The 18,549-nt window shown below is 41.6% G+C and overlaps 1 protein-coding gene across 4 annotated transcripts in view; it reads left to right on the forward strand.

Moving 5' to 3' along the window:
• Positions 1 to 13,109, forward strand: part of LOC122556417 (protocadherin-1-like) — a 370,067-nt gene extending 356,958 nt beyond the window's left edge. For 3 of the 4 annotated variants that reach the window (XM_043703030.2, XM_043703029.2, XM_043703028.2), the window contains exon 4: positions 8,201 to 13,109. In XM_043703030.2, the coding sequence (XP_043558965.1) occupies positions 8,201 to 8,586 (386 nt within the window). In that variant the 3' untranslated portion in view covers positions 8,587 to 13,109. The remainder of the gene's footprint in view (positions 1 to 8,200) is intronic. The other variant, XR_006313530.2, reaches the window with a different exon arrangement.
• The last annotated feature ends 5,440 nt before the right edge of the window (positions 13,110 to 18,549 follow it).

Below are 18,549 nucleotides of genomic sequence, written 5' to 3' on the forward strand. Positions count from 1 at the left end.
ATACAATTAATGGTAGGATCTTGAATAGTGTTGTCGAGCAGAGAGACCTAGGGATTTGGGTACATAATTCTTTGAAGTTTGTGTCACATATAGACAAGTTGGTTAAAAAGACATTTCGCACACTTGCCTTCATTGCTCAGTCCTTTGAGTGAAAAAGTTGGGAAATCATATTGAGGTTGTCAGGACACTGGGGAAGCTTCTTCTGGTATACTGTGTCCATTTCCGGTCACTCCGTTTTAGGAAGGTTTTATTTGGCTAGAAAGGGTTTAGAAGAGTTTTACCAGGATTTTGCTGGGTATGGAAGGTTTGAATTATAAAGAAAGGCTGCATAGGCTGGGGCCTTTTTCAGTGGAGCGTTGGAGGTTAAGAGGTGACCTTATAGAAGTTTATAAACTAATTAGAGTATAGACAGGGTTAATGGTGGTTGTCCTTTGCCTAGGATGGGGGATTTCAAGACTAGGGGACATGTTTTTAATGTGAGAGGAGAGAGATTTAAAAAAGACATGAGGGCAATTTTTTTAACACAGAAGGTGGTTTGCATGTAGAATGAACTTCCTGAGGAATTACAACCATTAATACATTTGGATAAGTACATGAATAGGAAAGGTTTGCAGGCCAGTGGGACTAGTTTAGTTTGGGATTATATGCAGCATTGACTAATTGGATCAAAGGGTCTGTTTCTGTGCTGTATGACTCTGTGACTATTATCTCTCTCAAAGGGCAGTAAGTTTTCAGAATTTCCTTCCACAAAAGGCTGTAAATGTAGAATCTTTAAATATTAAGGCAGAGGTGGATAGTTTCTTGATGACCAAGATGAAAGATTATCAGGGATATATGGGAGTGCAGAGTTGAGGTTAAAATCAGCCATGATGGTATTGAAATGAGGGAGCAGTCTGGAAGGGCTGATAGCCTCCTCATGTTACTTGTTCATGTTGGTTAACTGCTCATTCACCTGAAAGTTTGTTGGAGCTTTGTGTACAAATTGCCTGCCGTGTTTGTATACATAATGACAAAACTGCACTTTAAAGGAAGTTAATAAGTGAAATTCTTCAGTATGCAGAAAGCATAACATAAACGCAAGACACATTTTAGTTTGCGGAGATACCTGTGAGGCACCTCAATATTTTGCCGGTGCTCCAGAAATATAAGTTGTTGCTGTGACTGAGATTCACTGCTTCACATTCCCTGGGGTTCTCTCTCAATGCAAGCTGTGATCCCATGGGATATCTGGGCAGTTCCTTTCCATAAAGACACTGTCCATGAAACATTGTCTTACATACTGATATAAATGACAGCAAACGATCCCCAGTGTCTGGAGTTGTTCTCGATAGCAATCAGACACCTCTTGTCAGCTGAACTCTGTGAAGTCACTATTGTCTTATTTCTCAAGAGTGAAGTGAGTGGGAAATCAATAAGCAGTGATTAAGGGGTCTTTGTTGTTCCTATGGAAATGGGCCTGCTCATTGAGGCTTTTAGAGGCTGCAGAGATCAGTAAGTCCTGTCACAGTGCTCGAGTAAAGCAGAAGTGCTGAATGAGGCAATTAATTGCTGATTGCTGGTCAGCAGTTTATCATTTGATAAGATGATCCTTCTCTCACCTTTACCCTCCAAACCCCTTCTCCTTTATTCATTCATCGAATATGCAAATTCCAGTCAATATTGTAACAATTGACTGGTCAATTAGAATCGCTACAGTGTGGAAGCAGGCCATTCAGCCCATCGAATCCTCCCTGCTATCCTCCTCCTTCCCCCCTCCTCCTCCTTCCCCCCCCCCCTCCCCCAAAGAGCACCCATCCCAGACCCACCCCTATCCCTGTAACCCTGCATTCCCCTTGGCCAATCCATCTAATCTGCACATCTTTGGACTGAGAGGAAACTGGAGCACCCAAAGGAAACCCACTCAGACACAGGGAGAACATACAAACTCCACACAGTCACCCAAGGCTGGATGGTTATGTTTTTTTTAAATTCCAGACCTTTATTGATTTCCGATATCACTATCTGTCAGGGTGGGATTTGAACCCACATCCTCAGAATATTAACCTGGATTCACAAAACCAGTGAAATTTTCACTGTGACACCACTACCTCCTCCCTGTCCTCATCTTTTTGGAGACTCAGGCTCCCCTCCTCCAACCTATTGCTGCAAAAACCAATACGTTGCATCTCTCCACCCACTTACAGATCAGCCATGATCACTGCTCAATTTGTCTCTGTCTCAATATCGGATTCTTAAGAGGCTTGACAGGGTAAACACTGAGAAGATGTTTTCTCCCCATGGGAGAGTGCAGAATTAAGAGGCATGGTCTCAGTATTTAGGGGCACCAATTTAAGACTGGGATTTGGAGCAATTTCTTCTCTGAGGGTTGAGTGTCTTTGAAACTCCTTGCCACAGAGAGCTGTGGGGGTATTTAAGGCTGAGATTGAGAGATTCTTGATCAGTCGGGGAATCAAGGGTTATGGGGAAAGGGCAGGAAAATGGATGTGAGGAATGTCGGATTGCCATGATTGTATTGAATGATGTAACAGACTGGAGGGGCTGGATGGACTACTGCAGTTCCTGTTTTTGATAGTCTTAAGGTCGAATTTCAGTGAACGAGGTCCAAGGGACTGAAGGACTTTACTCCTGTGACTGTCATTTCCTGTCTTTTTTTTAACATTGCTGGAGATGCTCTGAAATTAGAAAATTAAATTGGCAAAAAGATGAACTGAGATAATGGGGGAATAAGCTCCTCTACCAATGAGATTGTGTGGCTGGCATTCGACCCTGCGAAAGGTCAGCTTCCCAATGCTGGGGTATTGAGAGCGGAGAAGGATTTGCTACTTGGAGTCCTAGAGACAGCTCATGTGAAAAGCTGATTGTGAAAGGGGCAGTGGGACTGAACGGTGTTTCACACAAATACTATCTGGCAAAATCCAATACTGCATCATGTACAGAGGTGACTGGAAGCTTAATCAAGTAAGGAAGATTGTAAGGAGTGTCTTGAAGAGAGAGTGAGTTTGAAGGAAATTCTGAGCTTAAGACTGAGGCAGTTCACCCAGCTATAAACATTTCCAAATTCAGCCATTGTCCTCAGAAAGAGTGATTTCAAAAATAGCAACTTTCCACAGGGCAGATTTCTACTCTGGCTGCCACTGGCCTTGTGGAGCCAATAGAGATATACAAATTAGGGGCGGAAAAAGGCTGTTCAGTCCATCGGCCTGTTGCACCATTCAGTGAGATCAGGAATGATCTGTTGTGTTCTAAATTCTGCACTCTCAGCCTTCCCAGATCAAACAGCCAACTAATACCCAAAATCCTCATCATTCTGTCACAGCAATGGTTCCAATTCAACTGGGTCCCCTACTCCAGTATAAAAACTATCTAGGCCTCATTGGTGCATGCAATGTCAATGTCTTCACCATCGGTTGGTTCTTAATCATTTTTCCTAAGAGCTCCTTGACCATGTATTTGAAGAGATTTTATCACAGGAAACAGGAACATTCAACCACTCAGGTTTCCTCTGAATCATGCTGAATCTATATTACATGGGTTGGCACATGGTATTTGTTTTATTAGTCAGACTTCTTAATCAACGTGCTCAGAGATGTTACAAAACATCCTCTGGTGGAACTTAAACCAGGGCCTCCTGTCTCAGAAGTAGGGCCACTACCATTGCCACAAAAACACATCACTTTATGATGCACCTGTGGAGCAGGTGGGAATGTGAACAAACATCTCCTGGTTCAGAGATAGAGACATTACCAATGCATCACAAGAGCCTTGAGCACATTTCCATCTCATTGATATTTATGGCTGATCTGATTTTTTCAGTGTGGTAACAATAGAACTTCCATATAACTTTAAAGGCTATTTTCTGTTTCTGAACATTTTATTCAAACAGCAGGAAATGTTTCTTTCTTTCCCATTGGTCGTATCTAAAATGAGAAACTGCTGGAAACACTCAGCAGGCCAACCACAACAAGAAAGAATGAAGCAGAGCTGATGATTCAGTTTCTTCAGAACCATTTCAAATGAAAGGTCAAGACTGGGAACACCATATGTCTTTCTTTCTGTGTTTCTCTCTTTTATGCTCCATCTCTCTCTCTCTCTCTCTCTCTCATTTTGTGCAGCATTCGAAATATCTTTGGTGTCTGAAGTTCTGTCTAACTCCCTCCAATGGTTCAGTTGGTTACTACAATGTCCAAGTATCAGTGTGGCATCAAACTGCCTCAAGTCCCAAATGTAATATGTGGCCTTTGCTTGACTCAGCCCCTGCTGTTGGTCCATCACACCTGCAGCAGCTCTTTGAAAGAATGACATTTGCCACACCCTAAAGTATTTGTCTAATTCCCGAAGTAAAATCTAGAGAATCTCCTTTTCTTGCGAGATATCAGATGCGTTTTCTATCAGGCTTCATTAATTATTTTTCTGAGGATATTTGAGCAAGAGCAGCACTTTGCACAAAGCTTTGAGTAAAATTTCAATAAAACTGGTGAACAAACGTGTGAAATACAGAGTTTATAAATAGAAGCATAGAGGCTAGCAAGTTTAGTTAAAACTTTATGAAATGCTGGGTTGGCTCCAGCTGAAGTGTTTCTGGGATGGATGTGTATGTTTTGTAGAATGCAGAAGTATCTTTCCTGGAAAGCCTGTGTGGTGAGAATTACACTGTGCGAGTAGATGGGAGAGCAGAGGAGGTTTGATAATGTCAAGCAGGTGTTTGCATAGATTAAGCAAATGAGATTGCTTTCCAGTGACCGAATGGTTAATAACTAGAATGCATGTGGAAAGGATATTTCCTTTTTTAAGGGAATATAAAACTAGAGATCACTGGTTAAGGATAAAGGGTCGCCCATTAAGGTTCCTCACAAAGGATCATGACTCTCAAACGTAAATTCGGTAAGAAGTCACTAGATTATAGTCGAACAGCTTTAATGAAATCACACGCTTTTGTAGTGTTATACTTCACCTGAGGAAGGGGCAACGCTCTGAGAGCTTGCAATTTCAAATAAACCTGTTGGACTATAACCTGGTGTCATGTGACTTCTGACCTTGTCCACCCCAGTCCAACACCGGCACCTCCACATGCTATGAATTAGGAGCAGGTCTAGATCATTTGGGTCCTTGTGCCTACCTCACCAATCCATAAAGTCATCGCTGACCTATTGTTACAAATTCTACACTCCCATTCATTCCCCACTAGCCCGTGATCTCCCTGCACCTCTCCCTTCACAATATTCAATGACTTCCTCACCCCCACCCTCCTCCACTCCCCAACACCTCCACTGCCTCCTAAGGCAGAGAGTTCCACAGTTGCATAACTTTCTGAGAGAATCCATTCATCGCCTGTCTGCCCTGAAAGGGTCATTCCCCAATTGGGATGCAGTGCTCCCTCGTTCTGGGTTCATCCACAAGAGGAATCATCCTTTCCACATCTACCTTGGCAAGGCTGTTCAGGATCTTATAAACTTCAATCAAGTCACCCCTCGGTCTACGAAACTCCAGGAGAAGCAAACCCAGTCTGTTCAACCTTTACTCATGAAATAACCCACTCATCCCATATTCCAATTTAATAAATATTTTCCAACTGCATCCTTCCTTAAATAAGGTGACGCAAAACTATACATAGTATTCAGAATGTTGTCTCACGAAGGCCCGGATTTTATTTTTAATTTTTAAGAAATTTTTTCCCACCACATTACTGCCTAAATGTGGGACTGCTTATATTTTCCCCCGCACCCATGTGGTGTGTGTGCAGGTGTGAGACATAGTGAAAGAAAACGGGTGCACAAATCTTTATTCTATTTCTACCACCAGGAAGAAGGGAAACACTCAAGTGGCCAGTGATAAGCAGTGCCCTTCTCATCAAAAGGCAATGCTGAGTATCACATAACAAGCTTATTTTTAACTTTAGTTGCTCTCCTAATATAGGGTAGCATCCCATTAACCTTCCTGATTATATGCTGTACCTGCATATTAACGTTTTGTCACTCTTCACCAGAACACCTAAATATCTCTACCCCAGAATTCTGCAATTGTTCTCCATTAAATACTTGGCTTTTTTGTTTCCTTGAGTGACAGGAAAAAAATAATTTTATTATCTACTATGCCTGAGGAAAAAGAACAAACATAATCACCACATGTGAAAAGACTAAGACACTGTGTGGTACAGATTGAAGGAATAAAGGCTGTTCAGTTTGAGGTGTTAACTTGTTCATCTGAAAGCAGAGCCACTGAATTATTGGCTTATACCATCATGAGCAGCAAAATTTATAGGTACCTTTGAGTTCTTGATGAATGTTTGTTCTTCTGAGAGGCTGAAACAAACAGGGACAAAGACTTCAATGTCTTTCAGATAGAAATTAGTTTTTCCTCCTCCCTGCTGTTGTTCAATGCAGCTGCAAAAATAGAATTCATTTGTATAGTCCTGAGTTTGGTCCTATTGTTTCTCTGAACTGGATGCCCCACCAACATTCTTTCCTGTCCAGTGTTGACTGTTTATCAGGAAGATGCAAACTAAAAGTGTAGATACCAGTTTGCTGACAGCTGCCTCATTTGACTCATTTTTAGATAAAATGGTAATTTTAGTTCAGGCTTTCATTTATTTCAGATTGGTTTCCTGAATTTGCCTCAGTCTGTGGGCAGGTAATTGATTCCAGTTCCATATTTGCCCTTTCAAAACCATTTTAGCCCATGGAAATTCTCAGGTATTAAAACTCCAAGGGTTGAAATTGAAAATTGATAGTCCATGTTTTACCAATATCATTACACCTTCAGCAAAGTGTTGGGCAACTTAATAATTACAACCAGTAATATTTCAGAACTGTCATGTGTTTGTCACTTGGTGATCCTGCACTGATAGTAAATTATTTTAAAAGGGCAATTGAAACAGTTTCAACACTTACATCAAAAAGGGTTGAAAAGTTAAAGTTTGCTGGGTTTTGGAGAGTGAGTGAGGGAGTGTGAGAGGTTGGGTAGCAAAATTATGATGGGCTCAACTGGATTCTTTGTGCCGACTGCTCCTTATGTGATTGCCTTCAATGTGTCCTGAAGTTACACTAGCCAGTTTAATTTCACTCTCCCGCTGTTAATCCAAAAGTATCCAAGGGATTAGAGGTAGTCCAGCGAAGACATTTTCTTCTGAGGAGTAAGTTTGGGTCTGTACTGATTGGGATTTGAAAGAATGAGTGGTAATCTTACAGGAAATTGAGAGGTGGTCAGTGAGAGGTGTTCAATATTATGACGGGTTTGGAGAGAGTGGACATGGAGAGCTTGTTTTCATTGGCTGATTGTACTCTGACCACATACATAGTTTCAAGGCTTTGTCAAGAGATGCAGGGGCACCTGCCGAGTTTCTCCAGCATTCTCCATGCATCCACTGTCGTTTGTTTGTTTTTCGACTACCAATACATTCCACAACATCTGGTAAACCTGACTTCATTTCAAACTCTTATTTTCAGCAAGTCCCATCACCCAGCTGAACCCTATTTCAATGACACCTTGAATTTAAATTTCTCATGTTCCTGATTCAATTGCCTATAGGTTTCATCCTCAGGTTCAAACAACCAGGAGAGAGTGAGGAATGCAGATGTTGGAGATCAGAGCCAAGAAGTGTGGCGCTGGAAAAGCACAGCAGGTCACACATCATCCAAGGAGCAGGACAATTAACGTTTCGGGAATAAGCCTTCATCCTGATGAAGGGCGTATGCCCGAAATGTTAACTCTCCTGCTCCTCAGATGCTGCCTGACCTGTGCATTTCCGGCACCACAGTTTTCGCCTATAAACTTCATCTTCCTCATTCTCATCACTTGCAGCCTCATAACTCTCTGGGAACATTCCCTTCTGTCTTTCCTTCTGGCAATACCCTGATTTCCATTGGGCCCCAGCAACTAGCAACAACTGTCGCCAGTATCTCCCCGCTCCCAGCCCTCCCCAATCAATTTAAGGTTGTATATGTCGACGCCCGAAGTTTTGAAATTCTCTACCTAAATCTTTCGACTGCTTTCTCTTCCTTCGAATCAATCACCAGAGGCTAAACTCTTTAACCAAACTTTTGTTTCCCTATGCTTTATGCTGCCTTATGTGTTGCTTTTTCTGTTACCATTCCCTTCAATGCATAGATGACTCTGTTAAGTGCATGATATTTAAATGCAGGTAAATGTTCTTGTATGAGGATAAATGAATCATTTTCTTTTCTTTGCTTCTATATCTATGTAGATCTCAGACCACTACCTGACGTTGCTATGACTGGGAACTGCACAAGAGAATGCACAGAGTTTGGTCATTCTGATTCCTGCTGGATGCCAGGGCAACCATCCCCCAACAGGAAGCAGAAAAATGCCCCCAAACTTTCCACCTTTGTGCCTTATGAAGAACGGGGGAGCCAGGATCGCCTCAGCAACGTGAGCCCCCGTCTCATGGAGGATGGCAATGCCAAGTTGGCCAATATTCGCTTCATACCAACGCACAGTGCCTTCCCCAGTTCAAACCATGAGCTCAACAAGGACTCGGCTCTGGAGGAAATCCCACTCACCCAACCACCTGACTATCAACACACGACTGGCCCTGCTCCACCCAGTTCCAAGCGAGAGATTTATCTGTGACGGGAGGCGGAGCCTGCTGTGTGCCTGTTTCAAGCTGTTTTATAACCACATGGAAATGCGAGGGTTAAGTAGGGGAAAACAGCAAAGAGGAACATACAGTGAGAACAAACTTAAAACACAAAGGCTTTATTGTCCGCAGTACAATTCTACGGTGAACTTGAATTTCGGAGAAAGGACAGGTTTGAAATGGAAGTTTCCAATTGAGTATTGAGCAGGGTTTTCCACACCATTGCCAGAGTCTTCACCCCAACAGCAGAAAAGAACACAGGCAGATCAGCAGTCAAAACTCAAACCTGACCTGCTCATCGTTTCCATCGCTGTCGAACTTCTTAACTGCATGCAATCAATCGGTTTTTTTGTTTGTTCCTTCTTTTCAGTTCCCGTTTCTTGTGTGTGGATGTGGTGGGAGTGGATAAATGCAGTTGATTCATGTCATCCATGTGGGGGTGATGTCGGGAGAGGGGAAAACCAAAAAAAAAGAAATTTACACTCTTGTAGTTCTAGAACTTAGCACCTCAGTGCTTAAATCTCGTTGTCGACCACTTGTCTGGCACGTTTACCCTAACTGCAGGGACCAATCAGCACAGAAGCTCGCAAGCATTGCTGTACACTTGTGTAAATATAACCTTCAGATGATGTATGACTTGCACCTCTTGTGGTTCAGAGATTGGGAGAAATCTCTTCCACTGTTATTCATGTGGCTCAGTGGTGTAAAGCAAAGCGATCTTAAGTTGTGTTTTTCTTCATGTAAATAATTTGAAAGGTAGCAATGAAATGTCATTTTGTAAGTCTAGCTGAAGAATTCGTCCAGTGACCTAATTAAGTTGATGGTGGTTCATTATGGCCTTTGCCTTTTCTGCTATTTATAATTGTTCAGAAAACGGGTACTGGTGAACCATGTCCAGTCTCCATTCTGCTACTCACTGTTCCTTCCTTTTGCTTTCAAAATAAAACAAAAGACTTGACTTGTCATTTTAACATTTACATGACTAGTGGTCTCAGGTGCCACTTATTTTGATATGGGACAATGGAAAGGGAGGTATATACCTCTGGACCTTGGTCTGTGAACCTCTGGGATGATCATAGCCATTGCTGGGTTTGCTGTTCACTCTTGCTGAACATAGAGGGTTTACTTCATAGACACTTCACTCTGCTCCATATGCACAGTATAAGGATTGATGCCAGGTCCATGTGCTTGTCAGCTTTCTGTAAGCTAATGCATTGGTGTGAATGGCATTATAGTTTTTATGAGCTACTTTATTGAAACTTCTTTAAAGTGTGTTTTAGAGTGTGTATGGGTGTGTGTGTGCCCATGTATGTATGAGTATTTGTTCATGTGAATGTGTATTTGTGTGCACATGGATTTTTGCATATGTATGTGCATATTTCTATGTGCACATATGAATGTACAGATATATTTACATGTGCATTTGCATGTGTGCACGTGACATATAATTACACAAGTGTTCATGTGTGCCTGTGTAAGCATTTATGTGTGTGTTTGCATATGTCTGTGTATGTATCTATGCACATATATGTGCTGCTGTATACAAGCATATTATTGCTTGTGTACATGTATGTGCATAATTCTGCATGTTTGTGTTATTGAATATGCGTGTGATTGAATGTGTATGTGTGATTGTGTTTGTGTGTGTGTGATTAAGTATGTGCGCAAGTGTGTGATTAAGTGTGTGCATGTTTATCTGGTGTGAGTGATTAAGTGTGTGTGTGCATGTGATTAAGTATGTGCATGTTTGTTTGTGAGCTTCAATGTGTGTGTGAAAAGATTAGAGTGGTGCTTGAAAAGCACTGCAGGTCAGGCAGCATCAGAGGAGCAGGAAAATCGACGTTTCGGGCAGGAGCCCTTCATCAGGAATCACTGAAAGTGTGTGTGTGTGTACGCGCAAGAGACATATGAGGTTGAGTGTGCAGGCATGTGAGTGTATCTGTATCATTGGAATGGATCCCCCAGAGGAAAGGAAAGGGAGGGAAGAGAGGTCAGCATTATCCATAGCTGCACACCAACTGACCGCTGATACAGTGGTGTTCCCCTCCTCTCAGTATCCCCATGGAAAAGAATTTTACAATAATTTTAGATGTTCTTGTTATGTCGTGGTCATTGTACCAATCATATTAAAGTATCTTCTTCAGGACTGAATACTGAGCATTCAGTAATAAAGTGAATATGGAATTGGACAGATGGCTTTGTCATAGCTATACCATTAAAATCTACTCAAATGGTGAAAGTGGATTTTTTTATTCAACCATCAAATAAGTACCAACAGAGCACCAAGTCTCATGGAGACCATTTCATTACTCAGTGATCAGGGCATCTTATGGAATTTTAAATTAATTTTGTGACCAATTACAGATCACAGCACTGCTACCTACTCACTGCTCATTTTAATCTTTTAGTTCAATGACCCAGCAACCATTTTCTCCGATGGTCTTAATTGTGGTGATTGTTTCCAAATACTGCACCCTTCCCAATTGTACCCACTTTCCCAACTTGTGAAGCTCCTATCAGGGAAGATGGTGCATTTGTATAAAAGAAAATTGTTATGTTAGCATGACTATTGCTCTGTTGTCACAAAATATTTGCATTCTTCTGTGTGTGTGTATGTTTTTTTTTGTTTCAACATCTGTGATAGAGCCCTGCTAAATCTGTGATCAGACCTGATCCCTCTCAAATCTGGAGTTTCCAAGCTTTGCGAGTGTAGGGAAGCATACTCACTTTGTGCCTTGTAATGTGAAAGGGTGATGAGAGCAGGGATGAGCGGGAAGAGGGAGGTAGGATGGCTAATTTAAGTTTCTAACTAATCTACAGCACTCTTCACGCATAATTAGTGAAGACTGAAAGCCTTTCTTGGTGTAAGGGAAAATCTTGGTGTTTTAAAATTGATGGGTCTCACAGCATGAAGTCATTGCCTATTTTCAAATCAGACAAACCTTAAGTTGAAAGTCTCATCAGAACTGAATCAAGTTATTCACTCTGAATCCAACACATAAATACAGAATGTCATCAATAGGATTTTTGGGCTTCAGTTTTTTTTTTGTTTGTATAAGATAGATTGTGTTCTGGAGTGACAGTATTGTGGGATCTGAATGATATACTGTTCAAGGCAGGAACCCCTGTGGTTATTGTCAGAGTTCTGTCATCTCCGATTCTCAGGAACTAGTGGAGGGACTTGACGTTGCTTCTGGAAAAAAATTGTTGAACAGCTTGACGGTATCAATGTGGAATTCTAAGCTGCATGCATTCTCAAAGTTGACACAATTCCTTCAGTTGGACCGAGCTGGTCAGTAGCATTACCTGGGACAGTAATCAGAAAACAACCACTGAGGTCGTCAAAGTTAAAAATCACACAACACCAGGTTATAAGCCAACAGGTTTAATTGGAAGCACTAGCTTTTGGAGGGCTGCTTCCAATTAAACCTGTTGGACTATACCCCTGGTGTTGTGTGATTTTTAACTATGTACACCCCAGTCCAACACTGGCATCTCCAAATAATGAGGTAGTCAGTTAACGTCCACCACCCCAAGCCTCCAGTCTGAAATCATTGTTGGAAGCTATCAGTAAGAACAGGGTGTCTATTTGGCTCAGTGGGAAACTGAAAAGTTAGTGGTGCCTTGTAATATAACTAAGCTCCAGTTTGCATGATGCAGGAGTCTTGGAATTAGAACAGGTATCACAATGGGAGAATGAAGCGTCTGGAACTCAAGTCATACAGGTACCAAAAATTCCCAGCAAGTATCGAGGTGGCAGAATGGCCACATGGGATCTCAAGGAACCACCTCTCCTGCATCAGGAAGCAGAGGTTGCTGATGCATTTTATTTCATTCTATGAAAACGGATCCAATGGTAGATTGCATGTGTATTTATGAAGTATTGTGTTGCAATGTAGTTTACCATGTGTTATTCTGGACCAGACCTTGAGCGGCCTATGCTCCTGTAAAAGGGCCAGTTCTTTGAATGAGCCCTGTACCATATATCTTGCTACAATTCGACAAATTAACCAAGACAAGTTAATTTTCGGGGCAAGGTGGAGAGGGGGTGAACACCAGATTCCATGAGATTTGGCTAAAGCAGCAGCCGCTGTTTAAATCGAATGAACTTCAATGTAGGTTCTCTTTATATAATTAATTTAATTGCTTGTATGCCATGTTTTTGTACAGTTTTATGTACATGCAAATGTTGCTTTTATATAAAAATACAATATCAGCAAATGGAAGTATGTTACTATTTTTAGGTGGGTTTAATATGTAATCAGAATCATATTGTTGAAGGTGTTTGGAAACACATGTAATGCTTTAATAGTTAATCCACTGGCTTCCTATGTTATTTCTGAGATTTGCGCGGGCAGTGAGCACAGTTTTTGATTCATATCTATTATTTTTTTTCTATTGTTAAGCATGTAAACAAATTCTTGGCCCTTATTTGCTGAGCAGTCAACAGAGAGAAGACCCAATCATTGTAATTATTTCTTCCTCCAAGCTTTCCAATAAAATGGAAAAACAAAGACTGTTGTCTTTGAGCTATTCTTTCTTATCAGAGGGATATTGGAAACAAGGGATGCTTATTCGAGAGTTTCCTGGGAAATACCACTGCAGTCTACTCTCCACTAAGTTTCTGGTCCTGGCCTGGATAATGGGAAGGGGCTTGTCCTCACTGGGTTGTTATGGTGCTCAGTACCTCATGGTCTTGCAATTGCTATCAATGCCCACAGTAATTTTCTGTAGAAGGCATTCTGAATAAAAGTTTGCTATTTCTATATAATCACAGAAGCCCTACAGTAGAAGCAGGCCATTCAGCTCATTGAGTCCACACCAACCTTCTGTAAAGCATCCACCCCTTACCTTATCCATATAACCCTGCATTCTCTGTGGCTAATCCACCTAACCAGCACATCTTTGGACTGGAAGAAACTCACGCAGACACAGAATGTGCAAACTTCCCACAGACAGTCACCCAAGAGTAGAATCAAACCTGGGTCCCTGGTGCTGTGAGGCAGCAGCACTAACCACTGAGCCACAGTGCCACCCCTATCTTTAATGCTATGAAACACACTAAATGAATCACAGGGGAGTTATCAAATAAAAATCTGAAGTCACATTAGCAACAAAAAGGGCTGGAGACTCAACACTTGCTAAGAGTTAGGTTTTTAAGTTGGAGGTGGTAGTTGAGTGGATGGTTTTCTTTTAAGTGAGGAAACTCCAGCATCTTGATCCCAGTAGAACTAATGGTGAAAGTGATATGTGCACAAGAGGGACCAGGCAAATTTCTCAGGTAGAATCTTTGGGCTGGAAGAGGTGGAGTGGGATTTGAAGCCAAGACTGAAACTTGGTGCTTTGTCAAGTCCAGAACCTAAGTGAATCAGTGAGGACAGGGGCAGTAGGGACTTGTATGTTAGCATGGCACAGACACGTTATGAGTGAGCCAAGTTTTTGAAGGGTCTTGGGCTAGTAGCCTGGGAACACTGGAACATCTCCACAGTTAACCCTTTGGTTTAAGAGGAAAGATGTTGTGAAACTTGAAAGGATTCGGAAAAGATTTACAAGGATGTTGCCAGGGTTGGATGATTTGAGCTACAGGGAGAGGCTGAACAGGCTGGGGCTGTTTTCCCTGGAGCGTCAGAGGCTGAGGGGTGACTTTATAGAGGTTTTCAAAATTCTGAGGAGCAGGATAGGGTAAATAGGCAGTCTTTCCCCTGGTTTCAGGGAGTCCTGAACTAGAGGGCATAGGTTTAGGGTGAGAGGAAAGATATAAAAGAAACCTAAGGGGCAACTTTCTCACAGAGGGTGGTATGGTATGGAATGAGCTGCCAGAGGAAGTGGTGGAGGCTAATACAATTGCAACATTTAAAAGGCATTTGTATGGGTATATGAATAGGAAGGGTTTGGAGGGATATGGGCCGGGTGCTGGCAGGTGGGACTAGATTGGGTTAGGCTATCTGGTTGGCATGGACGGGTTGGATCGAAGGGTCTGTTTCCATACTGTACATCTCTATGACTCTATAAACCTGATCTAAACATATCCTGTCCTTCCTGAAGAAGGGCTCATGCCCAAACGTCGATTCTCCTGCTCCTTGGATGCTGCCTGACCTGCTGCGCTTTTCCAGCAACACATTTTCAGCTCTGATCTCCAGCATCTGCAGTCCTCATTTTCTCATAAACCTATCCTGTCCCAGTTGAACCACACACCCAAGTGTGGAACACCATTTTACTTATTCATGGAAAGTGGGTATCACAGGCTGGACAAGTACTTATTACACGTTCGTAATCACCCTTGAGAAGGTGGTGGTGACCTGTGACAGTCCAGGTAGTGAAGCTACACCTGAAACACTAATAAGGCAGCAACGTGAGGATTCTGACCCAGTGACCTTGAAGGAACGGCAATATATTTCCAAGTCAAGATGGTGAGTAGCTCGGAGGGAAACTTGCAGGGGATGGTGTTCCCATGTATCTGCTGCCCCTTGTCCTTACAGATGGAATTGGTTCTGAGAAACCTTTGAGTTACTGCAGTCAATCTTGTAAATAGTACATGTTAAAAATCAAAAAAGGAGAGAGGTTGATTAGAGTCCAGGTATATGCTTTAAGTCAGAATTTTATTTCTGTTTACACATCATGAAATTTCAGTGCTTATTCCCCATGCTCAAATAGTCAATTATTCCTTCATTAACAAATGATAATTTGTTCCCTATTTTGATCACTGGGCTGCCTGAGGGACACCTGTGGCATGATGGTAGTGTCCATACCTCTGGACCAAGAGGCCTGAGTTCAATCCCACCATGGCCCGGAGCTGTGTCAGAACATCACTGAACAGGAGTGTGTGTTTGGAGACTGTTTAGAACACAGAACAGTCCAGACCCTACAGCCCTCGATGTTGTCCCAACATTTTATCCTACTCTAAATAGTAAAATGAAGGGTATGGAGGTTAGTTTCTATCTTCCATGTGCCTATGCAAGTGTCCCTTAAATGTCCCTAATGCATCTGACAACCACCACTGCTAACAGTGCATTCCACACACCCACTGCTCTAAAGAACCAACCTCTGATATGTCCCCTAAACCTTCTTCCATTCACCTCAAAATTATGCCACCTCACAATAGCCATTTCCGCCCTGGGAAGACGTCTCTTGTCTATCCACTCTCTGCCTCATTATCTTGTGCACTTCTATCAGTCATTTCTCATCTTTCTTCGCTCCAATGAGAAAAGCACTAGCTCCCTTAACCTGCCCTCCAGTTCAGGCAGCACCCTGGTAAATCTGTTCAGACGATGTTTGTGAGGACTTCTACAAAGAGTGTTGGAAGTTTGGAATTTCTTCCAAAGATAGCAATGGATGTTGGATCAATTGTTAGTTTCAAATCTGAGATTAATAGAAATTTATTACACAAGGTATTACAGGACATGGGCTCCAAGGCAAGAATAAGAAGTTCTGCCCCAGATTGGCCAGGATCTTATAGAATGGTAGAAGAAGCTGGAGGGCCTGAGTGGCCTCCTCCTGTTCCTATATAATAGGTTGATTATACAATTTCTCTTGCCAAACCTTACCACGTGATATCACAGACACAATTGTATAAAAATATCAAAAAGCTGCAAAATTACACCATTTCCAAATTGTTTTTACAGGGCACAAAGTAACAAGTGTTTTTTTGCCAGTGTTTATAATGGTTTGAGACAATGCTCCTTTATCTGTGAAATAATCGGTTGGCTGACTGCTGCTATTCCCCCATTTCAATTTTGAGATTACTTCATCTTCCAGCATCTGTTTGAAGGCTACAATATTAATGCCTAGTCTTCTTTCATTCCCATTTTGTCAAATACATTTTATCTGTGACTGATCATCCAAGTAACACTCAATGGGTGGCATTGCCAAATCCATTTAGAATTTCTTCCAATATATTTGCACATAAATAAGCCAAATTACTTTCTCAATAAGTGGATTTTTTGCCACAAAGGTACCTTTCACTATTCAGATTTTTGGGCAGCCCAAGCTAAAGATTAACATTTACCTTCCTCTCCCAGTAGAAACATAATAAAGCCTGCAAAACTCAATCCATTAGAGATTTGCATCAGACACATCACTTCGTCATGCAGGCATGATGGAAATTTCAAAACATTTCTCCACTTTTACTTTCATAGAGTTCCTATGGTACCAAAGCAGGCCATTCAGACCATCACACCCACAGAAGAACATCCCACCCAGATCTACCTCCTACCTTATCCCTGCATTTCCCATGCCTAACGCACCCATCCCAGGACACTATGGCCAATTTAGCTTGGCCAATCCATCTAACCTGTACATCTTTGAACTGAGAGTGTAAACTCACAAATAGAGGGAGAATGTGCAAATGCCACACAGACCATCATCCAAGGATGCAGTTGAACCCAGGTCTCTGACAGCATCACATCCTTTACTTTCTATCCCATGATCAATTGCTCCATTTGCATCTCAAACACCAGAAAGAAAAGACTTCCAAGGACTTCTTTTTTTCCCTTAAGTGCACTCCACATTGATTTCAGCAGTATGTGCAAATTTAACTCAAAACAAAAATAGAAGTCTGTCTAAACTTGAAATTCAACCACAGCTAATTGAATGGCAGGACAGATCTGCAGAATTTCTAAGTAGAATTTCTGCAGTCTTGCAATAAGTCAATTGAATTCCATTGTGTGTTTTTCCTTGGAATTAACACCACATTTGAAACAAAACCAGAAGTAGCTGGAAAGTCTCAGGAGGCCTAGCAGCATCCATGGAGAGAAATCAGAGCTAATGTTTCAATCTTCCTCAGAAGAATATTATGAACTTGTCAAAATCTTGCCTCATCCCAAAAGCTCTTCACAACTCCTATTTGTTTTTCCACCCATACAAGTTAATACATCTAACATTTATCTATACTTGTTCCACTAATCTCCAGTTATAATAACAAAAGCTTACCTTGCAAGTGAATTTTAGTGAAAAAAATAAAGTCCATATAAAAGTTTTCTCTTCAATAGGACAGTAAAACAGCTATGGGCATTCATACATAAATACTTTAGATTTTTATTCAGCTATTTCTCTGACGTTTTTCATCAATTTATTCTTCTTTGAGAATAACACCTAGGTCTCAAACTTTGACTCACAGTGTCGTGATAATACCACTATCAAGTAACAGACATTAACATGTGGGCAAAATCCAATCTTTCTAGTCAGAATTTTGTTTCAAATTATGTCACAATATTCCACCCATCCTGATCACTTGTTCCACTGCATACATGCACCTAATCAAGTGCTTAGCTAATTATTCCCTAATTTGCACATGAGTGTCACCTGCCCCCATTGCATTTGGTCTCAGGCTTCCTTGCTAGACATTACTAGATGATAAAATCACACTGCAGCGACTGAGTGTTGGTGGTACCAATCAAGTGGGCTACTTTAATCCTGGATGGTGTCAAACTTCTTGAGTGTTTGTTAGATCTGCACTCATCTAGGCAAGTGGGGAGTATTCCATCACACTCCTGACTTGTGCCTTGTAGATAGTGAACAGACTTTGGAAGTGAGTTACTCACTGCAGGTTTCTGAATCTCTGATGTACTCTTGGAACCAGATACTTATTTTACCAGTTAATTTCTGGTCAATGCTGACATGCTCCTCCCCCTGGATATTGATATCTGGGGATTCAATGCAGTGGTGATGGCTCAGATGCTCTTGTCATTTGAGACAGTAACTGACTAGGACTTCTATGATGCAAGATAGGCTTTGCCACTTATTAGCCTGAGGCTGGATATTCTCCTGATCTTGCTGCATGCCAATGTTAGTGTTAGAAATGCAGATCCCTTTAGTAAGGGCCAATGAGGACAGCCTGAAAGTTGATTGACAGCAGGTAATGAGCATTGGATTTCTTTTTGTATTTAAGAATTGCACTCTGACCTAATAGTGAATTGACTTTTGAACGTTGAAGGGGCTAGATTGAAATTGAAGCTTTC

The sequence above is a fragment of the Chiloscyllium plagiosum genome, unplaced genomic scaffold (assembly GCF_037043375.1).
Source record: "Chiloscyllium plagiosum isolate Xiang-an unplaced genomic scaffold, Cpla_swu_hap1 HiC_scaffold_16, whole genome shotgun sequence".
In the NCBI taxonomy this organism is placed as follows: Eukaryota; Metazoa; Chordata; class Chondrichthyes; order Orectolobiformes; family Hemiscylliidae; genus Chiloscyllium; species Chiloscyllium plagiosum.